The sequence below is a fragment of the Lontra canadensis genome, unplaced genomic scaffold (genome assembly GCF_010015895.1).
Source record: "Lontra canadensis isolate GAN:19392208 unplaced genomic scaffold, GSC_riverotter_1.0 scaffold20, whole genome shotgun sequence".
NCBI lineage: Eukaryota > Metazoa > Chordata > Mammalia > Carnivora > Mustelidae > Lontra > Lontra canadensis.
In genome coordinates, this window is record NW_022631014.1 from 19748188 (window position 1) to 19770343 (window position 22156).

Sequence of the window (22156 nt, forward strand, 5' to 3'; positions counted from 1 at the left end):
CATTTACTACTACACTGTTTAATTCCATGGAAGAGCCCGTCGAAGGCCATAACTGGGACACACTGGAGCAGAGCCAGTACACCCAAAAGGAAAGACATCATGGTGTGTAGTTCAGAAAAATGTGCAGTGTTAATATTATGCACTTTGACTCTCAGAGTTCTGCGGGCTTGAATAATAGGTATATTCTAATGGAAATTGACCTTTGCTGAACTTTGTTTCTACAAACAAAAAGTTGCTCCATTTCTTTTAATTTTATTTCAAATGAAGACTTTCAGGTAACTTTCTGTGAGAGTTAAATTCTTTTTGATAGACTGTCATAGAAAATTTGGAAATGTTTTAGCAAGAGCCCTTAATATTTTCAGTTCTCCCTTCTTTGATGAATTATTTGTTTTTAAACAACATAGATACCAATTGGTATGTACTGGAGGGATTCTTTATATTTACCCAGTTGTTCTAGTAGCAGTTGGGATGTCCAAGTTATGGATTTCTTATCAGATTCAGCCGTTTTTTAAAAACCAGCTGAACTCTGCGTTATGTTTTCGAAAGAGGAAATTGAAATAGGTCAATTTCAATTCCCTTGTTAAATTCTGTGCCTTTGAAAAATGCCGTTGGAGCTACAGAGAGGATCAGAAAACATAAGACATGGCTGTTTTCTTCAGTGAACTTGCCTGGTTGGGAGGGCAGAATAGTTTAGTTGCAGGAATGTGTGTGGCTTGAGTAGTACATATTTTAGTGATGATATATATATATACCTATATATATATAAATATATATACTTATATATATATATTTTTTTTTAAACAAAAAATGTAATTTGTTAATGGAGAAGAGACCTAAGTGAAATTTCTATACAGAAGGAACTTTACTTTCAGGGAAATGTCACTCACTATACAGTGACATTTTACCATTGCACGTAATTTACTAAATGCATAACTTTAGGCATTTTAGAAAATTTTAGATAAATAAGATTTTTGTTACACATGTAATAATACTATTGTTTGCCACTTCTGGGTAAGATTGCTTAAAAGGTGTAAGCTAGAATGCTTCAGAAACAAAATTAAGAAATCACAAATCTAAGTAGTTACTAATTTAATTCAGTTTCTTTGATTTAAAATGTGGTATTATGCTTATTTTCTTAAAGACCCTATATGAAATAGGTTTTTCTGATCTTATCATAATTTTATGTGTTTTTCTTTGATTGATATTTAATGCCACACTTGAATGTGTACAGTGCATATTCCACACTTTGCCTAGACTAAGTTACCAGTTTTGTTCAGTGTTTTTAATAGGGAAAGTTTTTGAGAAGGGGAGTTTTTCAGCTGTGTATCCACAGGCAGATTCAAGGGAACTTCTACATTTTGGCGCTGCAATTATTTTTTTATAAGCCTGATTATATTAGTTATGTGCTCTCGTTTCATTATCTATGCCTTGCTTTTGCCATGTTTCAAACAATGGGAGATGATGGTAACAGTCACAATAATAAAAAGTAAAACGTCTTTTTTGATTTCAGAATGCTTTATTCCTGCATGTAAAGGCTCCCTGTGGGTTTTTTGTGCTACAGCATACTGAGATTGAATCATCTCGCCATTATTGACTAGGAATTCTGTGTTTGAAAGAGAACATGCAGCTTTACATGTACATAGAGTTTAGCAATCACTTATACTAGGAAAGTGTGGTTGTGGGGAAGAAGATTCTTTTAATCAAATGTAACAGCCTTTGTATATAATAATTTTTGACCTTTAAAGTAGTGCTGGATTTTTAAAAAATTGTTTTTACTTAAATTCTGGTTAGTTTGGAGTTTTAGTAACTTTTTTTCTCTTTATATTTCTGATTTTGGGAATACAATCAACTCTCAACTTTTTCTGAAATCCAGTATGATGCTCTCAAGGATAGATCGTCAAGACTTTCATCATTAGTATGTAGTGCATGACTTTGTGTTAAATGTAGAGTTTTACTTTATAAATACCTAATCATGCTAATCATAGATTATAACTAGCTTTCACAGGTTCGTTATTATGTTTTGGGGAAAGCATATGGCCAATAATGCAAAAACTGTTGTTTTGCAATTGTGGCATAATCGAACATTTGAATAATTTTTTCCTTTAGAATTTCAGGATCAGATAAAAATGATTTGCTTCCTTATTCAGGATTAAGATTGGTAGTAATATCTTTTCTTAAAGTGATGAGCTCCTTAAATGACACATGTGCATTGCCTGGAAGACATGTTTCTGGCAGTGTTTGATACCCAGTGAACTATAGGCCCTGCTGTGTTCCTTGTTATGTGTGTGAAGCAGGTGTGAAGTTGCTAAACAGGAAACAGCCAGTAGTGACAGGTGTTACCTGAAACATCAGTTATGTCTGCTCATTTTTGCTTGATTTAGTTGGTTTTTTATGTATGTCATTTTAGCCAAGGAAGTTTAGTTATGGCATGTTTTCCTTGGGTTAATATTATGTTGGTAGATTGCCTGAGTTTCTAGACAATATAGTCATCTCTTAAAATGTTCAGGGTAATTTATAAAAGGAAGGATATGCATATTTAAAAAAGAACAGTGAGTGGATGGATTTAGGATCTAGCTGCACATTTGTCAACTGATTTGCTTAGAGCACACTGCTGATAAGTAGGACATTTCTAGCTACACCTCCTCATTTCAGGTGAGCAGCACATAGCTAGATTGTGTTTCTTGTCTACCTAAAGACCTGTATAGTTGTATTTCTGTCCTTTATTCCCTCATCTATACCTGGCTTTGTGGTGCTGGGTGAAGTTATGTACTGAGACAGTGCTGTCTTCAGAGGACCTGTGTGTAAGGTCCTCTGTCTGATAATGCTGTTGCTACAAGGAGTAATCCATACCATCTGGGCTGTTTTCCTCCTGAGCAGCATGTGCTTTTCTTGGGCAAAACAATGCCATATTCTTCTCTTAGTCTTGTTTTGGTTGATCCCAAAGGATTGCCTTTTGGCCTTTTGCTAAGAAAGGCCTAGAAGGAGGTGGAACCTATTGTCCTGCATATCTTTATAAGGAAGGTAGAAGGTAGAAAGGACTCAAGTAAGATGTGGGGTGAACATCCTCACAAACGCCCTGCCTGGCTCTGAGTTCTAATCACATCTTTTTAGCTGTCTGTACATGGAGCTTGGTGGCATGGGGGCAGAGTCAGGGGGACTGCGGATGTGTAGAAGTGCTATGTATCTTCGGTAGTCAGCCAAGTGCCGTGATTCATTTACTAACAGCTGGGAAATAGATTCCATGGGGATTACTCTGTATCTCTTATGCATCTTTCTGTGTATAATTTTAAGATGAAGTTTATTAAGTTATTTTTTAAACTTCACTCTGTGATTGTGAAAGTTAACTTCAGATGTTTACTTCCAGAATCATTCTTACAGTCACTCTTATGGAATGAAGAAGAGGTCTTCTGGTTCTCATAAAGACCCACTGGTTAGTTGTGTTCTGTCTCATGTCCCACTGTCTTGTGCTGCTATAAAATTCACTGATTACTTCTAGGGTACTTAAGAATTATGGTTGCTTTCATGTATGCCTTAGGTGTTATTGAAATTTAATAACATACTGAAACATGATTTATCAGAATCTATTTAAAATTAATTTTGTTTTCACTTACAGGATTTAATAGCAAGTTAATACAAGAAGTTCATAATCATGTATTTTCAGTTATGAACTGTACTTTGGAATATACTTCAAGAATAAGTTTAGTGAGATTCTTTTTTTAAAGATTTATTTATTTATTTATTTATTTTTTGAGAAAGAGAGAGGGAGAGAGCACTAGCAGGGGGAGGGGCAGAGGGAGAAGCAGACTCTCCACTGAGCAGGGAGTCTGATGCAGGACTCGTAACCCAAGCTAAAGGCAGACAGTTAACGGACTGAGCCACCCAGGCACCCAGGTTTAGTGAGATCTGTATCCTTATTTTAGAAATTTGATTTAGTTGTGGTAGTATAGGCAGTACCAAACTCACAGACAGGTTTCATTCTGAGTTTGCTTGTAGGTCAAATTTTGGGAATGTGGAATGAATTTTCTGGTAGAAAGAATGAGGTATGTGTTAGCAGAATTCCATGTTGTCTTGCAGAAAACTCTTTAACCTAGAATGCCATTAAACTGCAGAACTAATAGCGCTTTATTCTAGCCACCTTGCTAAACATTTCTGTGGGGGAAAAATGTGTCCAGAATGCCCATTTCGGGTATTAGGAACACCTCTTCCTGTCAGGCTGCCACAGTACTGATGGGAGAATCAGTTCCAAGCCTCCTGTTAACTGGTTCCTCTGGAGGGGGCTCTGACCTTTGGTGGGGTGAGAGAGGATCAATAAACTTCGGCAGGTAGGAGGGAAAATAATGGAGAGGACATTAGTGAGAAGCTCTGGAGGGTGAAGCCTTGGGAGCTCTGGGGAGAGGTTAGTCCTGATGCCTTGTTGAGGGGGTGGTGTGGGGAGGCCAGGCTGGGAGTGGCAGGGGTCAGTGGTAGGGATCCCTCCCACCCCCATTACAGTGTCAGCAGTACAGGAGGAGTCTGTCAGTCAGGGATTGCTTACATTTCCTTAACTCTGAGTGAAGAAAGTGGTTAGAAAGGCAGTTTTATAGATGACATTCTCTTTGCCAGGTAACCATAGTCTTTATAATGGCTTGTTTTTATGGTGTATTGAAAATGAACCTGCCATAGATGTTTTAGGCTAAACCTGTTTAGGACACACTTGTACTGTGTCTTTGGTAACTTAATTCAATCAGTTTATTTCGTCAAATGATGGGACTAGGAGAAATTTGAAGAAAAAGACTTCGCTCTTTTCTGTGGCATTGCCAAGTGGATTATAAAAGTGGTAATTACTCAGTTGTCTTGGCTTTTCCAAGGATGTTACTAAGTATGACATGAGAATAAATCACTTATTATTTCCATTCCATTTTGACGGAGGTTTATGCTCATGTTTTTAAAGTAAAAAAATTAGTAATGACTTGGTTTGAGTACAGCTAACCTTTAATATTAGTCTTTTTTTTGAGATTTGAGATAATTATTATTTTGACTTTTACTTAATGCGAGTCAATGCTTTAAAGTCATTGTTTTGGAGGAAAGAGGGTAGGTAGTATCTGAGTTTGCCTTTGTGTGTTGTCACCAATGTTTAACCTAAGAAAAATGTGTTTAATTTTACTTTTTGCAGAGCGGCCTCTACTTTGACCAGAGAAGCTATAGCAGTCTTAGGCATAGCAAACCCACCTCTGCCTACTACACTCGGGTTTGTCTCAAGCTTTTTGGCTTTGTGTGTTTTATCCAACTTTAACATACTTCTAACCCCTGGTTTTGCATTTTGACTAGTTAGAACTAATCTGTGAGTGGCTGTGTGTGCACTAGTTTGTGGTAACTGAATTCATAGAGTCTGTATATCTTTACATGATGTGAATTATTGAACCACCACATTTGTAAATGAGTACGAGTTTCCCCAGTTTTTTTAAATGAAAAATATTTAACATACAAAAGTGTTCAAAGAATGATATATTAACCACCCACGTGCCTACTACTTAGATTGTACAATTAATATTTTATTATATTTCCTTTATTATTATTGTCTTTCTATCTGTCCATCCATTGATTTATCTTTTTTGGGGGGATGCATTTCAGAATAAGTTGTAGGCATCACTGCACATCATGGTGGATGGTCTTTTAATAAAAGCTTATATGTAAAAATTTAAACTGTAATTGGGATGGGAAGATTATAATTATTTGTTTAATGTTAGAATCCTTGTTTTTTCAAGATGTTTGACACATCATACATTTGAACAGAAATATGTGTGGCACATAGTACACAGAAAAGAATTCCCTTGTCAAAACCTGCCCACACAACCTAGATACTCTTATTTGCCCTGTCTGATGGGCTTGGAAAAAAGAGTTGAAAATTATTTTCAAATGACAGTAGAAAAATTAAGTCCATTTTTAAAAATGCTATGCCTTGTTAGTGCCTTGGATTCATTGTGACAAGTCCGTTTTTTCTGATTAAACTAAGACAGTTTGTCTATGGCCTGTTTTGAAATACAGGGTTTCTAATCTATTTGGAAAAAAGTACTTGTAGTGATAACTTGGAGGTCATTTACCTGCTTCCTCAGCAACCAGGCCAAGCTCATCAGACCCCTGCCGTGAGGTCTTAAACGTGTCTCAGGAACTACTGGTGACCCGGGTGTGGCCACTGACCTCCGTACTCCCCGTGGATGGCCCTCTTTTCTTGAGTGTTTTCTGAGTTTGCCACCTTATCTCCTAGCATTATTATTGAAAACCCAGTAGGACTTAAAACACCTTTATAGAAAACTTTTCTAGGTGTTTCTCTCATCCCTTAAAATGGGTATTCAAAAAGATTTCTAATGGCTAAGTTTTTCTCACCTTACATGTTACTTAACCTCGTTTAGCACTCAGGAAATGCTAATGAATTATGATGCAGTACAGAATAAACAGCTTCTGCTCTCGTGATGGAGAGACCAAGTCTCCTTTTGCTGAATTATCTGGTTCTGTTTTGTTTTTTGTTTCTTAACAGTCTTCCTCCCTGTGTAGTGACCCTCTGGCGACATCAAAGAGTACCAGGGTTAGTACTTTCTGAGAAGCATGTTGCCGTCAGAGCTACCAGTTGCTTTTCTTTGGGTTAAATCATGCGCTTTTTTCATAGGCCTCCTCTACTGCAAATTCTGGTCTGCTGAGAAGTACCAGTCTGGTTTGTATTTTTCTCTTCCAATGTGTGTACTCCTGGTGGAGCCACTGTCATGGTGCTGACCCTGGCTTGACAGCTTTCCTACAAAATAGTCAAGGACACATGGCTTTAATGCTGCCTACACTGCAGAATGTGCTGCCAGTGCTTCAGATGAGAACCTTTCGGGTAGTAAGGAAAAAAACAGCCTTATCTTCCAGATACTGCTGGCCATTGGTAGGCCCTTGCTTACAGTTGGTTTCCCGTAGAGAAGACAAACTTGCATGGGCCCCACTACACTTTATACTTTGTGAAATGGTTGCCCATGCACCGATGTCGTATTTTTCTTTGGGACAACTGTGGTTTGGCCATGTTAAGACTAGGCTCTGTCTAATAAAGCAAGCTGACTAGAAAGCAAAAGCCGTTATCTCTGTGTAATGTGCAAGTTGTGAGCTGGTTGCTTTCAGGCTGTTGCTTTGTTGTGCTGTGGCCCGTTCGAGTAGACTGGCAATGTGAGGCTTTGTAGTTTCATTTTATTGTGCCAATGGGCAAAATGCTGTGTGTCCCTCACTTTCCATTTTTGCTCATTTTGCTCTTTTGAGAGAATAAATTTGTAAAAGTTCCTTCTCCTAGTTTCATAACATGATGATGAAAAGAAATACTGTAATGGTGCTTTTTAAATGAAGTATGAGTTTGAAGTTTTGGGACTGATGTAGGACTTTATGCAATCAGTGAGTATTCTCACCTGACACACCATTCTACAATGCTTTTTTGGAACTGAGTACTGTGAAGAAATTGTGACATTTTCCAAAACAACTTTGATGCCTGAATAAATAGATGAGTGGTATTTCCTCTGTTCTTTAGGTGTCATTGTATGATGGTGGATTATATAACCCTTATGGGTCTCGAACTGTAAGTCCAAACAGGGGGAGGTGATGGGGGGGGCTTGTGTAGGTGGGCACAGTTTACTTACAAAGAAAAAGTCATTTAATCTCACCTGCAATTGCTCTATAAGCTGTGACCCATGAGCTGACCAGTTGTGACTCTCACCCAAGTTGTGAGGAACTGCCTGCTGAAAATGATGGCTCACAGTATGAAGGGAATATAGGTGGAAAAAACTTCTTTTTGGGCTCATTAGTCCCTGAGGAAGAGGATGGGAGCAGCGCTCCTCAGGGTGTCCCCTTCCCCTCCTCACCCTCCAGCCAAGGGCTGCTAGATCTGGAGGGTTGGGAGGGAAGTACAATTCTAGACCTGGGATTAACAGTCAGCTTCTCCCCGGCAGCCAGTGGCCACTTAGATCCAGGGTCACAAATGTATTCCCCCAGCAGGAAAAGGAGCTGACCATTATTGTAAAACCTTTCTTCTTGGAAACTTTATAGCCATCTGAATACAGTTACTACTCATCAAGAGCAAGTTCGGCCCGAAGCAGTCCCGTGGTGAGCTGTCTGGTCTCTTTGCATGCTTTTTAGATACTTTGGGTTGTTTCCTTAATCTGTGCTCACAATTCGGAATATTAAGAATGTGTGTTCACTCTCTTGGCATGGATAATCATTTTCCTTAAGTACCCAAACTCAAGTATACTAATTTGTCCTAATTGGTGTTTACTTTGTGAATTTGACTTAGCACATAATTTCTGAAATGAAATTTCAGTGCCTTTAGAAGTTTTAAAAAATGTGTATTTTTTTAATGTGAACTTCTTATCTTTTCAGCAGTGATAACTCATTATACAGGTTGATTGTCCTATGTTTCTCCTTTCTGTCTCGGCTTCCTGCATTGAGCCATTTCACTTGCTAGCACTTCAGTCAATGGAGTGAAAGGAGAAGTAATAAAACAAGCCAGCTTTTAAAAACTGTTTACAGGGGCGCCTGGGTGGCTCAGTGGGTTAAAGCCTCTGCCTTCGGCTCAGATCATGATCTCGAGTCCTGGGATCGAGCCCCACATCGATCTCTCTGCTCAGCAGGGAGCCTGCTTCCTCCTCTCTCTCTGCCTGCCTCTCTGCCTACTTGTAATCTCTGTCAAATAAATAAATAAAATCTTTAAAAAAAAAAACCCAACTGTTTACATAAAAGACAAAACTGGGACAATTCTAATCACCTAATCTTTCTGGAATATTAAAACATTTTTTTAAGTTATAAAAGTAATATTAGCTTAAGGAAAGTCCAAAGTAAAAGTCTCCTGACCCTTTCCATATGTCTCCTTTTCTACTGAATGCGTTTTGGAGATAGTTTTGTGTCAGCACATTCTTTTTAGTGGCAGTATATTATCCCACTAGTGTATGGGATGCACATTTCTTTTTCAAGATTTCTTGGATATATTAATTTTTTGGTAGGTATTATTTTGATTTTTTGTTTTTAAATTGAAGTATAGTTGACACTCAAGGTGGGGTTACATTAGTTTCAGGTGTACAACCTAGTGATTTGACAACTCTGTATTATGCTGTGCTCCCCACAAGTGTAGCTTCCATCTGTCGCCATACAATGTGATTACAGTGCCATCGACTAGATTCTCTATGCTGTAGCTTTTGTCCTCGTCACTTGATCATTATATAACTGGAAGCTTGTGTTTCCCACTCCCTGTCGATGGATATTTAGGTTGCTAGATTTTTGCTACAGCAAACACTTGCATAGTGGACTTTCGTATATATTTTTGTGTACTTATGAATAGATCTCATATAAAGTAAATTTCTAATTAATGATTAGAAATTTACTTTATATATATGTTTATATATATATTTATATATATATTTATATATATGATGGGGTCAAAAAATAAATAAATGATGTATATATGTTTAAATTATGATGGCATATTGCCATATTGCCCGCCAAGAAGAATATACTAATTTACATTTCCAATGGCAAATGTTGACTTTAGGAACTACTTTGTTATTCTTGACAGTGTCAAATAGGAGAAATTATTAAAGCAGTTTCTTAATGGTCAATACAAATTGCTTTGTGGAGTGGAATAGGTGAGCCAAAATGGGTTTTCTTTTACATACATATTGGGCTCTGTTCTCCTGCCATTTCCAAGAGGCACTTCTCAAGAATTCCACTCCTATTCTTAATGAAAATGTACACAGGAATGTTTAGGAGATAAAGGCTTTTTGATATAAGTAGGAAGTTTACTTTTACCTCACTCTGTAATAAAATTCCACTTGGCAGTCCTTGGACCTGGTAGCATTTTTAATGTACCAATGTTATGGCCCCTTGCCAATAAAATCATGGTAATATATTTTCCGTCAAGTGTAGAACCTTGTCCTTGTGTGCTGGCTACATGTTGTTTCATTTGCAAGTTGGGTTCAAAGTTATATCTTGGTGATGCCAGAATGGTTCCTCAGTGATGTCAGAATAGAGGTAACCTATACACAATGGAAGATGAGCCTCCTGCTGCTTATGAAATAGGAAGAAAACTCTAGGGTGATGTTAGAAATATCTCCACTCATTGCATAGGAATGAATAAAGGAAAATAAGAATCATCATTTCAGTCCTTGCTGGTAGGAAATTCCGTGTTTGACGTACTTCACTTGAAGATATTCTTATATTTTTTTCTCCCAAACTTATGCATTAAGTATACTTGTTGACCCCCTGATGGGCTTCCCAAAGGGCCTAGTGGTTAAAAAGCATGAAATCCCTAGCTGTTTTTTGTTGGTCTATTTATGCCCTAGCCCTCCAGTCCTGTCCTCTTTTTTCTGTAACTTAAATAAAAGATAAAGTAGTATTTTATTCTGTGTGCTTTTTGGAAATACCATTTGGTTTTCAATGATGGTTTATTACACTTAGAAGCCACTTTTCTGTCTGACGGTGCACAATAGCTGGTGCCAGCGATAGGCTCTTGGAGAGTAATTGCATGCTTCCCCAAACCTTGCCTAATGTGCTTACAGCCAGGTAAGATCTGTAGTGGCATCACATGTTTTTCATTATCTGCTTTTAATATCTGTAGTTTCCCGATGATGACACTGCAAGCATTGCGTCTTCTGGTCGTGCCAGTCGTGGGCGAAGGGACAGTGTGGTGAGCGTGGTTTGTATGCAGACTCATACACTTATAAGTTTTTAAATTGCCCCCCTATATGTGATCCCATGAACTCTACTGGAAAGTGAAATTTGCATTTGACAAAAATGAGCAGTTTCCTCAAATTTAGCTTATATGAATAATTTGCCTTAAAAAATGTGTCCCTGTGAATATGTATTCTCTGTGGGCTATGGAAGCTTTCATCAGTAACTTGCCTCTTTACACCTCTTAGGTGCTGGTCTTTGTGTATTTGAAGGATTTTTCACTTTTTATTCTTTGTTGCTGTTTTATGTGCATGTATTTATGTGCACAATTCACCAGAAACAAAAACGTTTCTCCAGCAAAATGAATGCTCCTCTTTGCATAAAACTTGTAACTATGGATTACAGATCATGTTGCCATGAGTTGCTTTCTTCACTGTGAATTTGAGATGTATTATTTATAGTTCATACGTCTTTTAAGACCTGAGAACTTTTTAAGCGTCATTGATGGCAAAATTTAGAAATCCTGGTAAAAAATTCTGGTTAAAAATGCAACTATCATAATAATTGTAGAAGCAACAAATAGCTACGTCAAAATACAAATTATGTAATTTCAGATTATTCTTTTGATGATGTTGGAAGTTTTTCAAAGAGCTGATGTTTTTGCTATATTTGAGAATTGACTTGAAAATTACATTGATAAGGATGATATGTCAGCTTAGAGCTAGAAAAGAGCCATGTTTTGTGAACGACTATAAACCTGAAGATGTCCTAGGAAAGGGGAACACCAAGTGTTTGTGAGATTTGTTGCCAAAAATGCAGTGATCTAATTAAGGCAGTTGTGGTCCGTTGGTGAGACAGTTAATGCTCATCCTCAGAGCTGAAGGAGAAAAAACAAGCCAGAACACCTGAAAGCCCTTTGGAGAGTGATGGAGTAGAAAGGGCAGGCAGGTACTTTAAAGTAATGATGCCTGGTTTGAGCCACTTCTACAACCTATTAGTTGCGTTAGTGGCAATTTATTTGTAATGGGGATCTTAATAATTGTCCTTGTAGGTAAGCTTAATATATATGCATTAAATGAATTACTATATGGAGAATAACTACAAAATTCTTGAGACAGTAGGAACCATTAAAATAGTAGGTATATCTAAATCTAAGTTGTATTATAATTACTATAAATAAAAATAGTATTGCTTGACTGCACTAGCCCTTAGCAAAACTTCACACTTGTAAGCCGCCTTTGTCTCCGGATGGACTTTCAGATTCCCTTCCTGGAAGGGAAAAGTTTTTAAATAAGGTAATCAGACAGAGCTGAGGTAAGGAAATCTGATGAGTGAGGTAAAAAATACTCCTTACTTATTTTTTTTTTTTTAAAGATTTTATTTATTTATTTGACAGAGAGAGATCACAAGTAGACAGAGAGGCAGGCAGAGAGAGAGAGAGAGGGAAGCAGGCTCCCTGCCGAGCAGAGAGCCCGATACGGGACTCGATCCCAGGACCCTGAGATCATGACCTGAGCTGAAGGCAGCGGCTTAACCCACTGAGCCACCCAGGCGCCCCAAAATACTCCTTACTTATTAATTCGACAAATGTTTATGGAGTACCTGTTATATGTGAGGCACTGTATTAAGTTCTGTGAATAATATGGTAGGCTAGACATACTGGATTTCTGACTTAATGGAGCATATATCCTAGTGAAAGAAATAGAAAATAAACAAGTAAACAAAGGAAGAAAAGTGAAGTAACTCCAGGGATTGTGAAGAGAAAAACAGGTGATAGGACGGAGCACATTGAGGGATGCATGTGCAGGTGTGCCTCCCTTTGGATGGGATGGCCAGAGAAGGCTTCCCCAAGGGAAGTGACCTTTGAGCTGGACTTGAAATGGGAGGAGCCAGCTGCTTGAAGAGCCGGAGAAGAGCTTTCTAGGCCAATGACAAAGTCTCAGGTGGGAAAAGACTGAGTAGGGAACCAGAAAGGGGCCAGTGTAGTTCTTCATTATTTTGCCCCAGAGATCCTGGTCTGGAGGAATATGAAAAAGAGGGAAATGTAGAAATTGGGCAAAAGGTGCAGTAAATAACCTGCGAAGAACGCTGTGTTGAGCATATATATGCTTAACAGAGTTGAGAGCTATAATGCACTGTACATTTTTGAAATATGGTAGAGGCCTTAGGTCAGTACTCTCTTAGTGAGGATGATGCAAGTGCTCAACATGGGAGCCTTGGCCGGCCCTTAGCCATTACATGATCTCTGTGGGCTACAGCTTGAGTTAAGGTGCACAAAGGCTTATTTTAGGGAGCTGTGATTTCCTTTAGGACCCCTTTTACATTTCTTTTCTACTTTTTTGAGTAGGTTCATTGCAGCGGTTTCCTCATTGCGTGATACTAGATCAAGCACCAAAACAGTATTTTTTTCCCTTGCATGCCATTGTTCTTATCCTTTTCCTCTCTTTTTTCTTAACCTTTAAAGCATGTCACTTTTTCTGATTGAAAGGTTTCTACCGCCGATTATTTTAGTCGCTCCAATCGCAGGGGGAGTGTAGTCTCTGAGGTGGATGACGTCAATATCCCTGATTTGATCAGCGTGAGTGTCTTGCATGGGAGTGGTTGTGGTGTCTCAGCCTGTGACTAATGGCTAATACATTAGCTATTTGAAAGTTAGGATCTTAATTTGCTGCTTTAATTTTTATTGGAATACAGTAACCTAAAATATAGTTATTTGTTTTGTTTTGGAATGTATATACTGATATGCTCTGATTAAAAAAAACACAAAAACTTTTCTGTGAAAATTTTCCCCTGTAGAACCCATCAGCAGCTCCAACAACTACCAGTGTTCTGCCAGTTTTGCTTCATGTCTTTCTTTTCCTCTGAATTATTTTAAAGCAGATCCATGGTATTTCCCAGTAGTTCATTATGCATCTCCAATTGAGAATTTCTTTTTCATGTTCACTCTACCATTATCATACCTAATAAAAATAAAAATAAAAATAAAAATAATTCCTTAAAACCTAATACCTAGCCCATATATAGATATTCCTGATCGGTCTTAAATTTTTTCTTCCCTTTTTATTTCAGTGAGTATATAAAGTACTAGACAGATTTTGAAGGTTGAACAATAGAAAATACTATTTAGTAAAGTATCACTAATTTACGGTAACTGGGAAGAATCTGACTAGATTTTAATCATTTGGACTATGACATTATCTTGAAGAAATGCCTATCCATTGCTTTCACGTTTATTGGGAACTAAATTTAGGAAAGATTGTCCAGTAGAGATGCCTCGAGGCATTTCTCTTAATGAAAGAATTCCAGGCAGCAGATACCCCTCTGCCTGATCTAATAGCCTCTTTTTCTCTTTCACACCTCCTATTTTTGCTGGAATTAGTTCTGTTTTGCCCATAGACCAGTGCTGTCTGACTTTCAAGCACTTTGAAGCAGGTGAGAGACAGTGTTTCCTAGCCAAAAAGTTAGGTTTTTTTTTTTTTTTTTAAGATTTTATTTATTTGACAGACAGAAATCACAAGTAGGCAGAGAGGCTGGCAGAGAGAGAGAGGAGGAAGCAGGCTCCCCGCCAAGCTGAGATCCCGATGTGGGGCTTGATCCCAGGACCCTGGGATCATGACCTGAGCTGAAGGCAGAGGCTTTAACCGGCTGAGCCACCCAGGCACCCCAAAAAGTTAGTTTTTGAATGAAGAGATATTATTTATATTTAGCACATTGCTGGTTGTATTTAAATAGCTAGTTTTGAATGACTTTAATTTGGAAAATAATTTTAATTGTGGTCCTTAAGTATTCCAGATTGTTGGGTCTCAAACCTGGCTGTATAGCAGCCCTGTCTTGCTCTCTGTCAGATCAGGGAATCTGTATGCCGAGTTGGAAGATTGGCTCCCAAGTTTTTCCCCTGAAATATTGCTCATTTTAATGATTTGCTTAGCAGCCTTTTTTTGGGTAGATATAAACAATTTAATTTATTTTATACATCTCTTTTTTCTTAAAAACTTTGAATTCTGTTAGCCTTTAATTAGTGATGGTGGTTCTGCCCTCCTTACATGTATTTCTTGGCAATTTATTTTAGTAACTACACAGCAGTGAGAAGCTTGATAGTTTAAAAAAAAGTCTCCCTACTTCTGCTAATTTAATATAACTCTTTTCTTTACCCAGATAGTTATTTTGATTTATTTACATATCTTTAAATAAAAAGTGTACATATTTAAGGTATATAACGTGACGATTTGATATATATGCATCATTATATCAAAGCATCACACTGTATGCCTTATAACCTAAAAGACTCTCTAGAGCAGTGGTTGGCAAATCTGGCCAGCACCCTCTTATTTTATAGCCTGTGAGCTAATGGTTTATATATATATTTTTTTCATGATTATCTAAGTACCTATATGATATCCTTAATTTTGCCGTATGGCAAAGCCTAAATATTTGCTGTTCCTCTCTCTAGAGCAAGAATTTTTTCTAATATTATTTCTTTTAAAGGATAGCCATGCAACTCATTGTAGATAAATGGAAAGTGAACTTGATTTAGTAAGATCACGCCCACACCACTTTTTGATATGATAAGCTAGGGAATTTGCTTTTTTTTTTTTTTTTTTTTTAATTTGTCAGAGACAGAGGGAGAGAGAGTGAGTGAGCACAGGCAGACAGAGAGGCAGGCAGAAGCAGAGGGAGAAGCAGGCTCCCTGCCGAGCAAGGAGCCTGATGTGGGACTCGATCCCAGGATGCTGGGATCATGACCTGAGCCGAAGGCAGCCGCTTAACCAACTGAGCCACCGAGGCGTCCCGGGAATTTGCATTTTTATGTGAAATATCCTGATTTTAAAATGCTGACAATGAATTCAAAATTTTAAAAGACACTTTTAGGCTTCCCCATCGTGGATCAGACATATGTATACATTCTGCTGCATTTATAACTTCTGAACTAAGAGTGCTGAAAAAGGGTGCCAGGCCCAGATTTGCCAAAACTCATTATATAGTTTTTATGATTGCTCTAGCCTCTGGTCTTTTCTTCTGCACTCTTCCTTTGTCCCATCCATCAGGCTGGGGAAAAGGACGTAAATGTGCTTTCATTTTACTGATTGTTAATAGACCATTTCTGAATGAAATCCTCAGCCATTTTTGCTTTAGGAGATTATTAAAATTAATTGCTCCCTTCCCTTCTGTGGTTAGAGAATCAGTCTTCACTTTTCTGGTTGTTTATCTTTTTTAACCATCAGACAGAATTTTTGATCATATTATCACATCCATATATAACATTAGAAGTTAGAGGATTAGACTCCAAGAACTATATTAAATGAAACTATAAATACATTAAGTTAATTCAAATGCCTTAATATGAATACCTTTATCTTCTGATCATATATATTACATTAGATTTACTGTTACAGTTGGCAGAATGGGTGCTGCATGCTGAAAGTTATATATATCAGATATGCATAGCTCAATTATATCAGGTCTCTGATATTCTTTTTTAATTTTTTAAAGATTTTATCTATTTGAGAGAGCGAGAGATAGAGAGAGACACACACACACACCACGAACAGAGGGGAGGAGGAGTAGAGGGAGAGGGAGAAGCAGACTCCCCTCTGAGCAGGAAGCCAGATGTGGAACTCAATCCCAGGACTCTGGGATGATGACCTGAGCAGAAGGCAGATGCTTAACCGACTGAGCCACCCAGGTGCCCTCAAATCTCTGATACCCTTTTAAGAAAAAAAGTATAATGAGAACAAGATACAGGTCTTTATTTCTAAACAACTCTTTAAAAAAAATCTTGTTTTCCTTTTGAGAGAGAGAGAGTGGGTGCACACAAGGGGAAGGGAGAGGGGTAAAGAGAATTTTAAGCCAGCTCCACTCTCAGGCTCCACACTCTTCCAGTATAGAGCCTGACCTGGGGCTTGATCTCATGATCCCAAGATCATGACCTGAGCCAAAATCAAGAGGCAGATGCTTAATCATCTGAGCCACTGAGGCACCCCTCTAAACAACTCTTTTAAATGACATATTCAGAATGTATTTACAACTAGAATTTTCTATTTCAATATAAAAGGTTCAATTGTATTTTACCATTTTAGTAACGAAAAGTTATCTGTCGAACTAAGTAGCCATATGCTGAAATGAAGTTCAAAGGGCCTTTTAACTAGAGAATAAATAAATATCTTTCTTTTAAGAAGAAACAAGGAGTTTCAAGGATTTGACAAGTTTGTATTCTAAGAAATATTTCTCACATGTACTAATTTCAACAAATATTTAAGGAGTTTAGATTTAAAGAGAAACAATCCGTAATCTCTAATGTCAAGAGCAAAGCATTTTCAGATGTCCCAGGCATAAATAAGGCAAAGGCATTTATCACTGAAATGTGGGAAAGATTATATTTAAGGTTTTGTTTACTAGTATTATAATTTGAAATCCTTTAGGAAAATACTACTTTAGAACTCTTAAGCATTCAAATTGGAATATAAAGTCTGCTGCCATGTGCTCTTTTTTTCTTTTGATTTGTTTATTAGAGAGACAGTGTACACACAGGAGTGTGTGCTAGCAGAGGGGACAGGGAGGAAGGGGGAGGGAGAATGAGATAGCATCTCCAGCAGACTTCCTACTAAGCAGGAAGCTGGTTATGGGGCTCTATCTCAGGACCCTGAGATCATGACATGAGCCGGAATTAAGAGTCCAGCACTTAACCAGCTGAGCCACCCAGATTCCCTTGCTCTTCTTTTCACATTAATACTAATATGAAATACTGCAAGCTTGTTAGCTGACTTCCAAGTTCCAGCTATCAAAGAAGCCATTTTCTTGATTGGAAAATTACCTATTTAATTATTTAAGGATACAATGACATGATATTTACTTGAAGCTTTTTGAGAATAGTAAGCTATAGTTAACATTAATGACTAAGACCCGAGGGCCTTATTTGCGGGGGACAGAGGAGGGGAAGCTTTGCTTAGTGTTTTTCTGCTGTGAGGTTTTTTTTTTTTTTTTACTTTTTTTTTTTTAGCAACTTGATTTACTTTTAGTATTGTTTCTATCTCAGTTTAATTTGCATGTTTTACAGAATTGTGACCATATCGTATATGCAGCCTTTGTTTTCTGATTTCTCACTTACTAATCTTAGAAATGTTTTATATATTAGTACATATTCATATTTTCCACTGTTACTTATACAGTTTTTTATTTATCAGCTGTAGTCACCATGTTTTGCATTAGATCCTCTTGCTCATCCTATAGCTGAAAACCAACCTTTCCCTATTTTATACCTTAATATATTAAGCATGATTAAATATTATTCCATTGAAAAGCCTTTTCAGGATCTGGCAGACTCTGGGTCATCATCATGGAAACTAGTGTGTCATTGCAGAGCTGTTGTACAGCACTCCGGGCTGCTAGAGAGAGCACTGGGGCTTTTAGAACAGCAGGTTTCAAGTAGCTTTTTGTCTAAATGGAAGACAGCACATAGTATAACACAATCTGAGAAGTGAGAACTGGAGTCTCTGGCCAAGTCACTGCAGCGCAAATGACTGGACTGCGGCATGGCTGCTCTTGGCATTTTTTGCTGCCTTAACAATCCCTGAGGTTTGGCGCATGATCAGTTTGGGTTGCGACTCTTGGGATCTGTCAGAAGACAGTGAAAGCAATATAGTCAACATTGCGATGGACTAGTTCAGTGATGCAGCTTCTGAAATGTAAGATCATTCCAAGTTGACTGTTAAGAAAAATAGGTGGATTTGGGGGGTCGTTTTGTGAGCCAGGATTTCAGATAGACTTAGAAGAGTGTTTCTGAATGTTGCTTTTCTGTTTAACTCATTAGTAGAAGAGGGGTGGGATATACTCTGAGGAATATATGGCTGTTTTATTCAGTTACAGTATTTCTTTGATTCTGAAGAATAACACTCTTAAGTATCAGGCATTGTGTTTACTAGTATAAATGTGATGGAAGGTTATTCCTTTTTGCGACAGTAATTGCCAGTATTAAAAACTACTGTAATGGTTTGTTTTCAAAAACATTTTATATGTGATTTTTAAAAAAATCAAAGTTAACTAAAATCAATTCTTTTTTAAGAGTATTACAATAAAAAGAAGCAAAAAGATCAAAGTCCAAGATAGTATTTATATTACTGAATAAAGTAAACACCTTTTATATAAACACTGAGAGGAAAAAAATGAACATGATAAATGTGGGCAATGAAAAAGAACAGGAAAACTTTCAAATATGAGGAAGTTAGAATGAAGTGATCTGAATAGAGACAAATAATGACATTTTGTGTTTTAATAATTAATTGAGGAAAGTTAAAATCTTTTTTCTAGATTGGGCTGGGAGGGTTGATCTAGGAGTTGGAGTCTCGATATATTTTCATTTAGTTAAATCTCTCTGTGATTTTTTCCCCCTAATAGTAATTGGGGCAGTATATACAGGTAAATTATATGAACACAGGGTTAAAGATTCACAAACCCGAGATCTGGACTCAGCCCTGACGTTTAGTAGTCGTGCAACTTTGAGGAAAATCTTTCACCTCTTGAATTTCTCTTTCCTCAGCTGTAAGGTCAGGGTTTGGAATTAGACCTCTAAGGTACCTCTCTTTATGAAAGAAACACTAATCCTATCTGCAGAAGATAGGATAACTCCGTTATGGTGTGCCCAGACGTGCCCAGACGATAGGACACTATGCTGTTGTTAAAGTAAATGAAGTAAGTCTGTAAATACAGATGGGGTATGATTCATTTACTCATTTGCCCAGCAAACTGTGAATCCTTCTGTATGCTAGGTGCTATTTTTGATGTTAGGAATGCAGAAATGATCATAGAGACATAGAGCATACGATAAAGAGAAAGAGATCAAATGATAAATAAGTGAATAAATATCATGGGATTAGGGAGTAATAAATGCCAAGAAGAAAAATGAGGTAGTTTCTTTAATCTCTGAAACTTGGAAAAAAAGAAGATATAGAATATATTTGGGACCTAACTTTAGCGTTTGTTAAAGACTTGGGGGCTGGTTGCCCTTGGATGAAGAATTGGAAGGTTTGGGTTTGGTATATTAGGGAGAGAGGTTTATACTTCACATACCCTTTTGTGCTGGGTTTTTTTTTTTTTTTGACACATGGGCATGCATTGCTTAAAAAAGTAAAAAAACAAAAAAAGCCAAAGAACTGAATCCTTAAGAGCTGTGGGGGAAATCTTTTTTGATGATATATTTAACTTGCTTTAATCAAATTTGAACTTTTTTGGCCAAGTGTACTCATCTTAATCTTTGTGTCCTGTGTCCTAATAATGTTTAGATAATAAAGTTTTTGGCTTTTGATTTTACCAGTCTTTTCCTTTTCATGTGTACAAGGGTTTTTTTTGGTGTTAATATTTCCATTGCCAAAGCTCAAGTTTACATGTTTTTCTTTAACATGTTTCAAATATCATGAAAAGAAAATCTGCAAATTCTAAACTTTTGCATAAGGATAGCTTGCTTACCGCATGTCATCCTTAGGATAAGAACTAAAGTTCTTGACATTTTGTCTTATGTGTCTCAACTTTTATTTCAGTTTCAATTTGTTTACTTTTAGGTTCCAAACATCGGTTGAACTTGGAGAACTCAAATGAGGTCACTTCTTTTTTCCCTCAAAAACCCCCAGCATGCTAAGCATCTTTACTGATTTTTATCTCTGGTCTTTTCTAGTTGGATGAAAAATCTGACAAACAGTATGCTGAGAATTACACAAGGGTGAGTACATAAATTCCTAAGGGAATTAGATTCTCAAGGTCAATTAAACTTAATTTCTATTGCTATTTCATTATTTTACTACATTTGAACTGGTGGAGCTACTCTTCCTTTCTTCATCTATTTCCTGTCCTTGACCCCCCAAATTCCTCTGAGGTTGAATCATGTGAAGCACTGGGAAGAGAAAAGACACTGCATTTTATTTCCTTGAATGTCACTTCTTAAGCTTTTGGCTGCTCTTTCGATTTTCATTCCCTAGAATTTGATCTTGAGAAGAAGCCATTAAACACTGAAAATGAAGTGTCTTTAGGAATGGTGGTGACAAACTCTGAAGGTCCCCCCCATACTTAATCTTTTTTTTGGGGTAAAATAATCCTTTTCTAAGAGTTGTTTTGTGTTAAAGTCTCTAACTTCTAGTATATTTTTAGAAAGTCATCTTTGGGAAATTATCAGGATTAATTTCATGCTATACCCAAAAAAGATACACCAGCTCTGTCTGATAGAGATATAGGCAAGCCACAAATGTACCCCACATATATGTTGAGCTTAAATTTTCTAGTAGCCTTATTAACAACAGTTAAAAGAAGTAGGTAAAATTTATTTAAATAGTATATTTTATTTAACCCAAATTTGTCAATGTAATCTATGTGAAAAAGTATTAATGAGATATTTTACATTCGTTTTTTCCATGCAAAGCCTTTGAGATCTGGTTATGTATTATACAATTAAAAATAAAATCTCAATTTGCACTAGCCATATGTCAGATGCTAAGTAGCCTCACATGGCTAATGGCTGCTGTATCGGACAGCGTAGGTGTGTGTCATTTATTAATCCAGTAGCATAATCTCACATTTAAACTAACTGTGGGACTAGCAGTCTAAATTCATAGTGATACACAATTTGCTCGAGCTGCCAATTTTGTTTCCAGCTCTATCCAAGTATTAGAAAAAGAAAAGATTCTAAAGGAGCAGCTTTAGGAACTCAGTAGGACTGCTAATCAGCATACCAGTTATAAGTCCTGAACTGTTTTAAATTAATCTGATGTGCTCACCCCACCCAGTGTTGTTTACGATATAGCAAAGATAAACTTAGAAAACAACTTGCACACAAACTATTTCCTTTGTTATTATGAATTCTAGATTCCAGTAAAGTGTTGAAGTGAACAAAGTTATGCGTAGTATGCCTGGGCCCTTCTCTGGATACCTTCTTCCCACAGCGTCTACATTGTCTGCACGTTCTCACACACATCTCACCCCAAGCCCATTTTAGTTTCTACGGCAAACGTATTTGGAAAGAAAGAAGACTTAGATGTGTCCCCTTCCTCTTTCTCCAGCCTTCATCTCGGAATTCTGCCTCAGCAACAACCCCTCTAAGTGGAAACTCATCCAGACGAGGGAGTGGAGACACCAGCAGCTTAGTAGATCCAGACACCTCATTAAGTGAATTGCGGGTAAACTGCAGTCTTCGGTTTGCTTTTTCAAAACTGTTTTTTGGCTTCTTTGTGTTATAGTATACTGGAACTATTTAACATTTAATGTGACTTAGTAAAAAGGAAAGGACTATGAGTTCTTTAAAAAAAATCGTTAAAGATAGTTCAAGAATGTGACTCAGGTCTGAAAGGAAGGAGATTAGTTAATTCATTTTTCTGTTCTCTTTCCTGAACATTTGATGATATTGGAATGAGTTCTGCTAATTTACAGATGCCAAAAAACTTGTTAACGTATGTAAAGTGATTCTCTCAGAAATAATTGGCCATATTTTAAATGGAAAATATATGAATATGCAAGGAATCAGACT

At 37.2% G+C, this 22156-nt stretch overlaps 1 protein-coding gene across 24 annotated transcripts in view; it reads left to right on the forward strand.

Moving 5' to 3' along the window:
• The window catches only part of LRRFIP2 (LRR binding FLII interacting protein 2), a 107881-nt gene that overhangs the window by 49573 nt on the left and 36152 nt on the right, over window positions 1–22156 (forward strand). For 8 of the 24 annotated variants that reach the window (XM_032861233.1, XM_032861232.1, XM_032861249.1 and 5 more), the window contains 12 exons: window positions 34–102; window positions 1874–1915; window positions 3365–3430; window positions 5153–5227; window positions 6515–6562; window positions 6644–6688; window positions 7526–7573; window positions 8041–8097; window positions 10601–10678; window positions 13142–13231; window positions 20318–20362; window positions 21693–21809. In XM_032861233.1, the coding sequence (XP_032717124.1) occupies window positions 34–102; window positions 1874–1915; window positions 3365–3430; window positions 5153–5227; window positions 6515–6562; window positions 6644–6688; window positions 7526–7573; window positions 8041–8097; window positions 10601–10678; window positions 13142–13231; window positions 20318–20362; window positions 21693–21809 (780 nt within the window). The remainder of the gene's footprint in view (window positions 1–33; window positions 103–1873; window positions 1916–3364; window positions 3431–5152; window positions 5228–6514; window positions 6563–6643; window positions 6689–7525; window positions 7574–8040; window positions 8098–10600; window positions 10679–13141; window positions 13232–20317; window positions 20363–21692; window positions 21810–22156) is intronic. The other 16 variants (XM_032861250.1, XM_032861252.1, XM_032861251.1 and 13 more) reach the window with 9 other exon arrangements.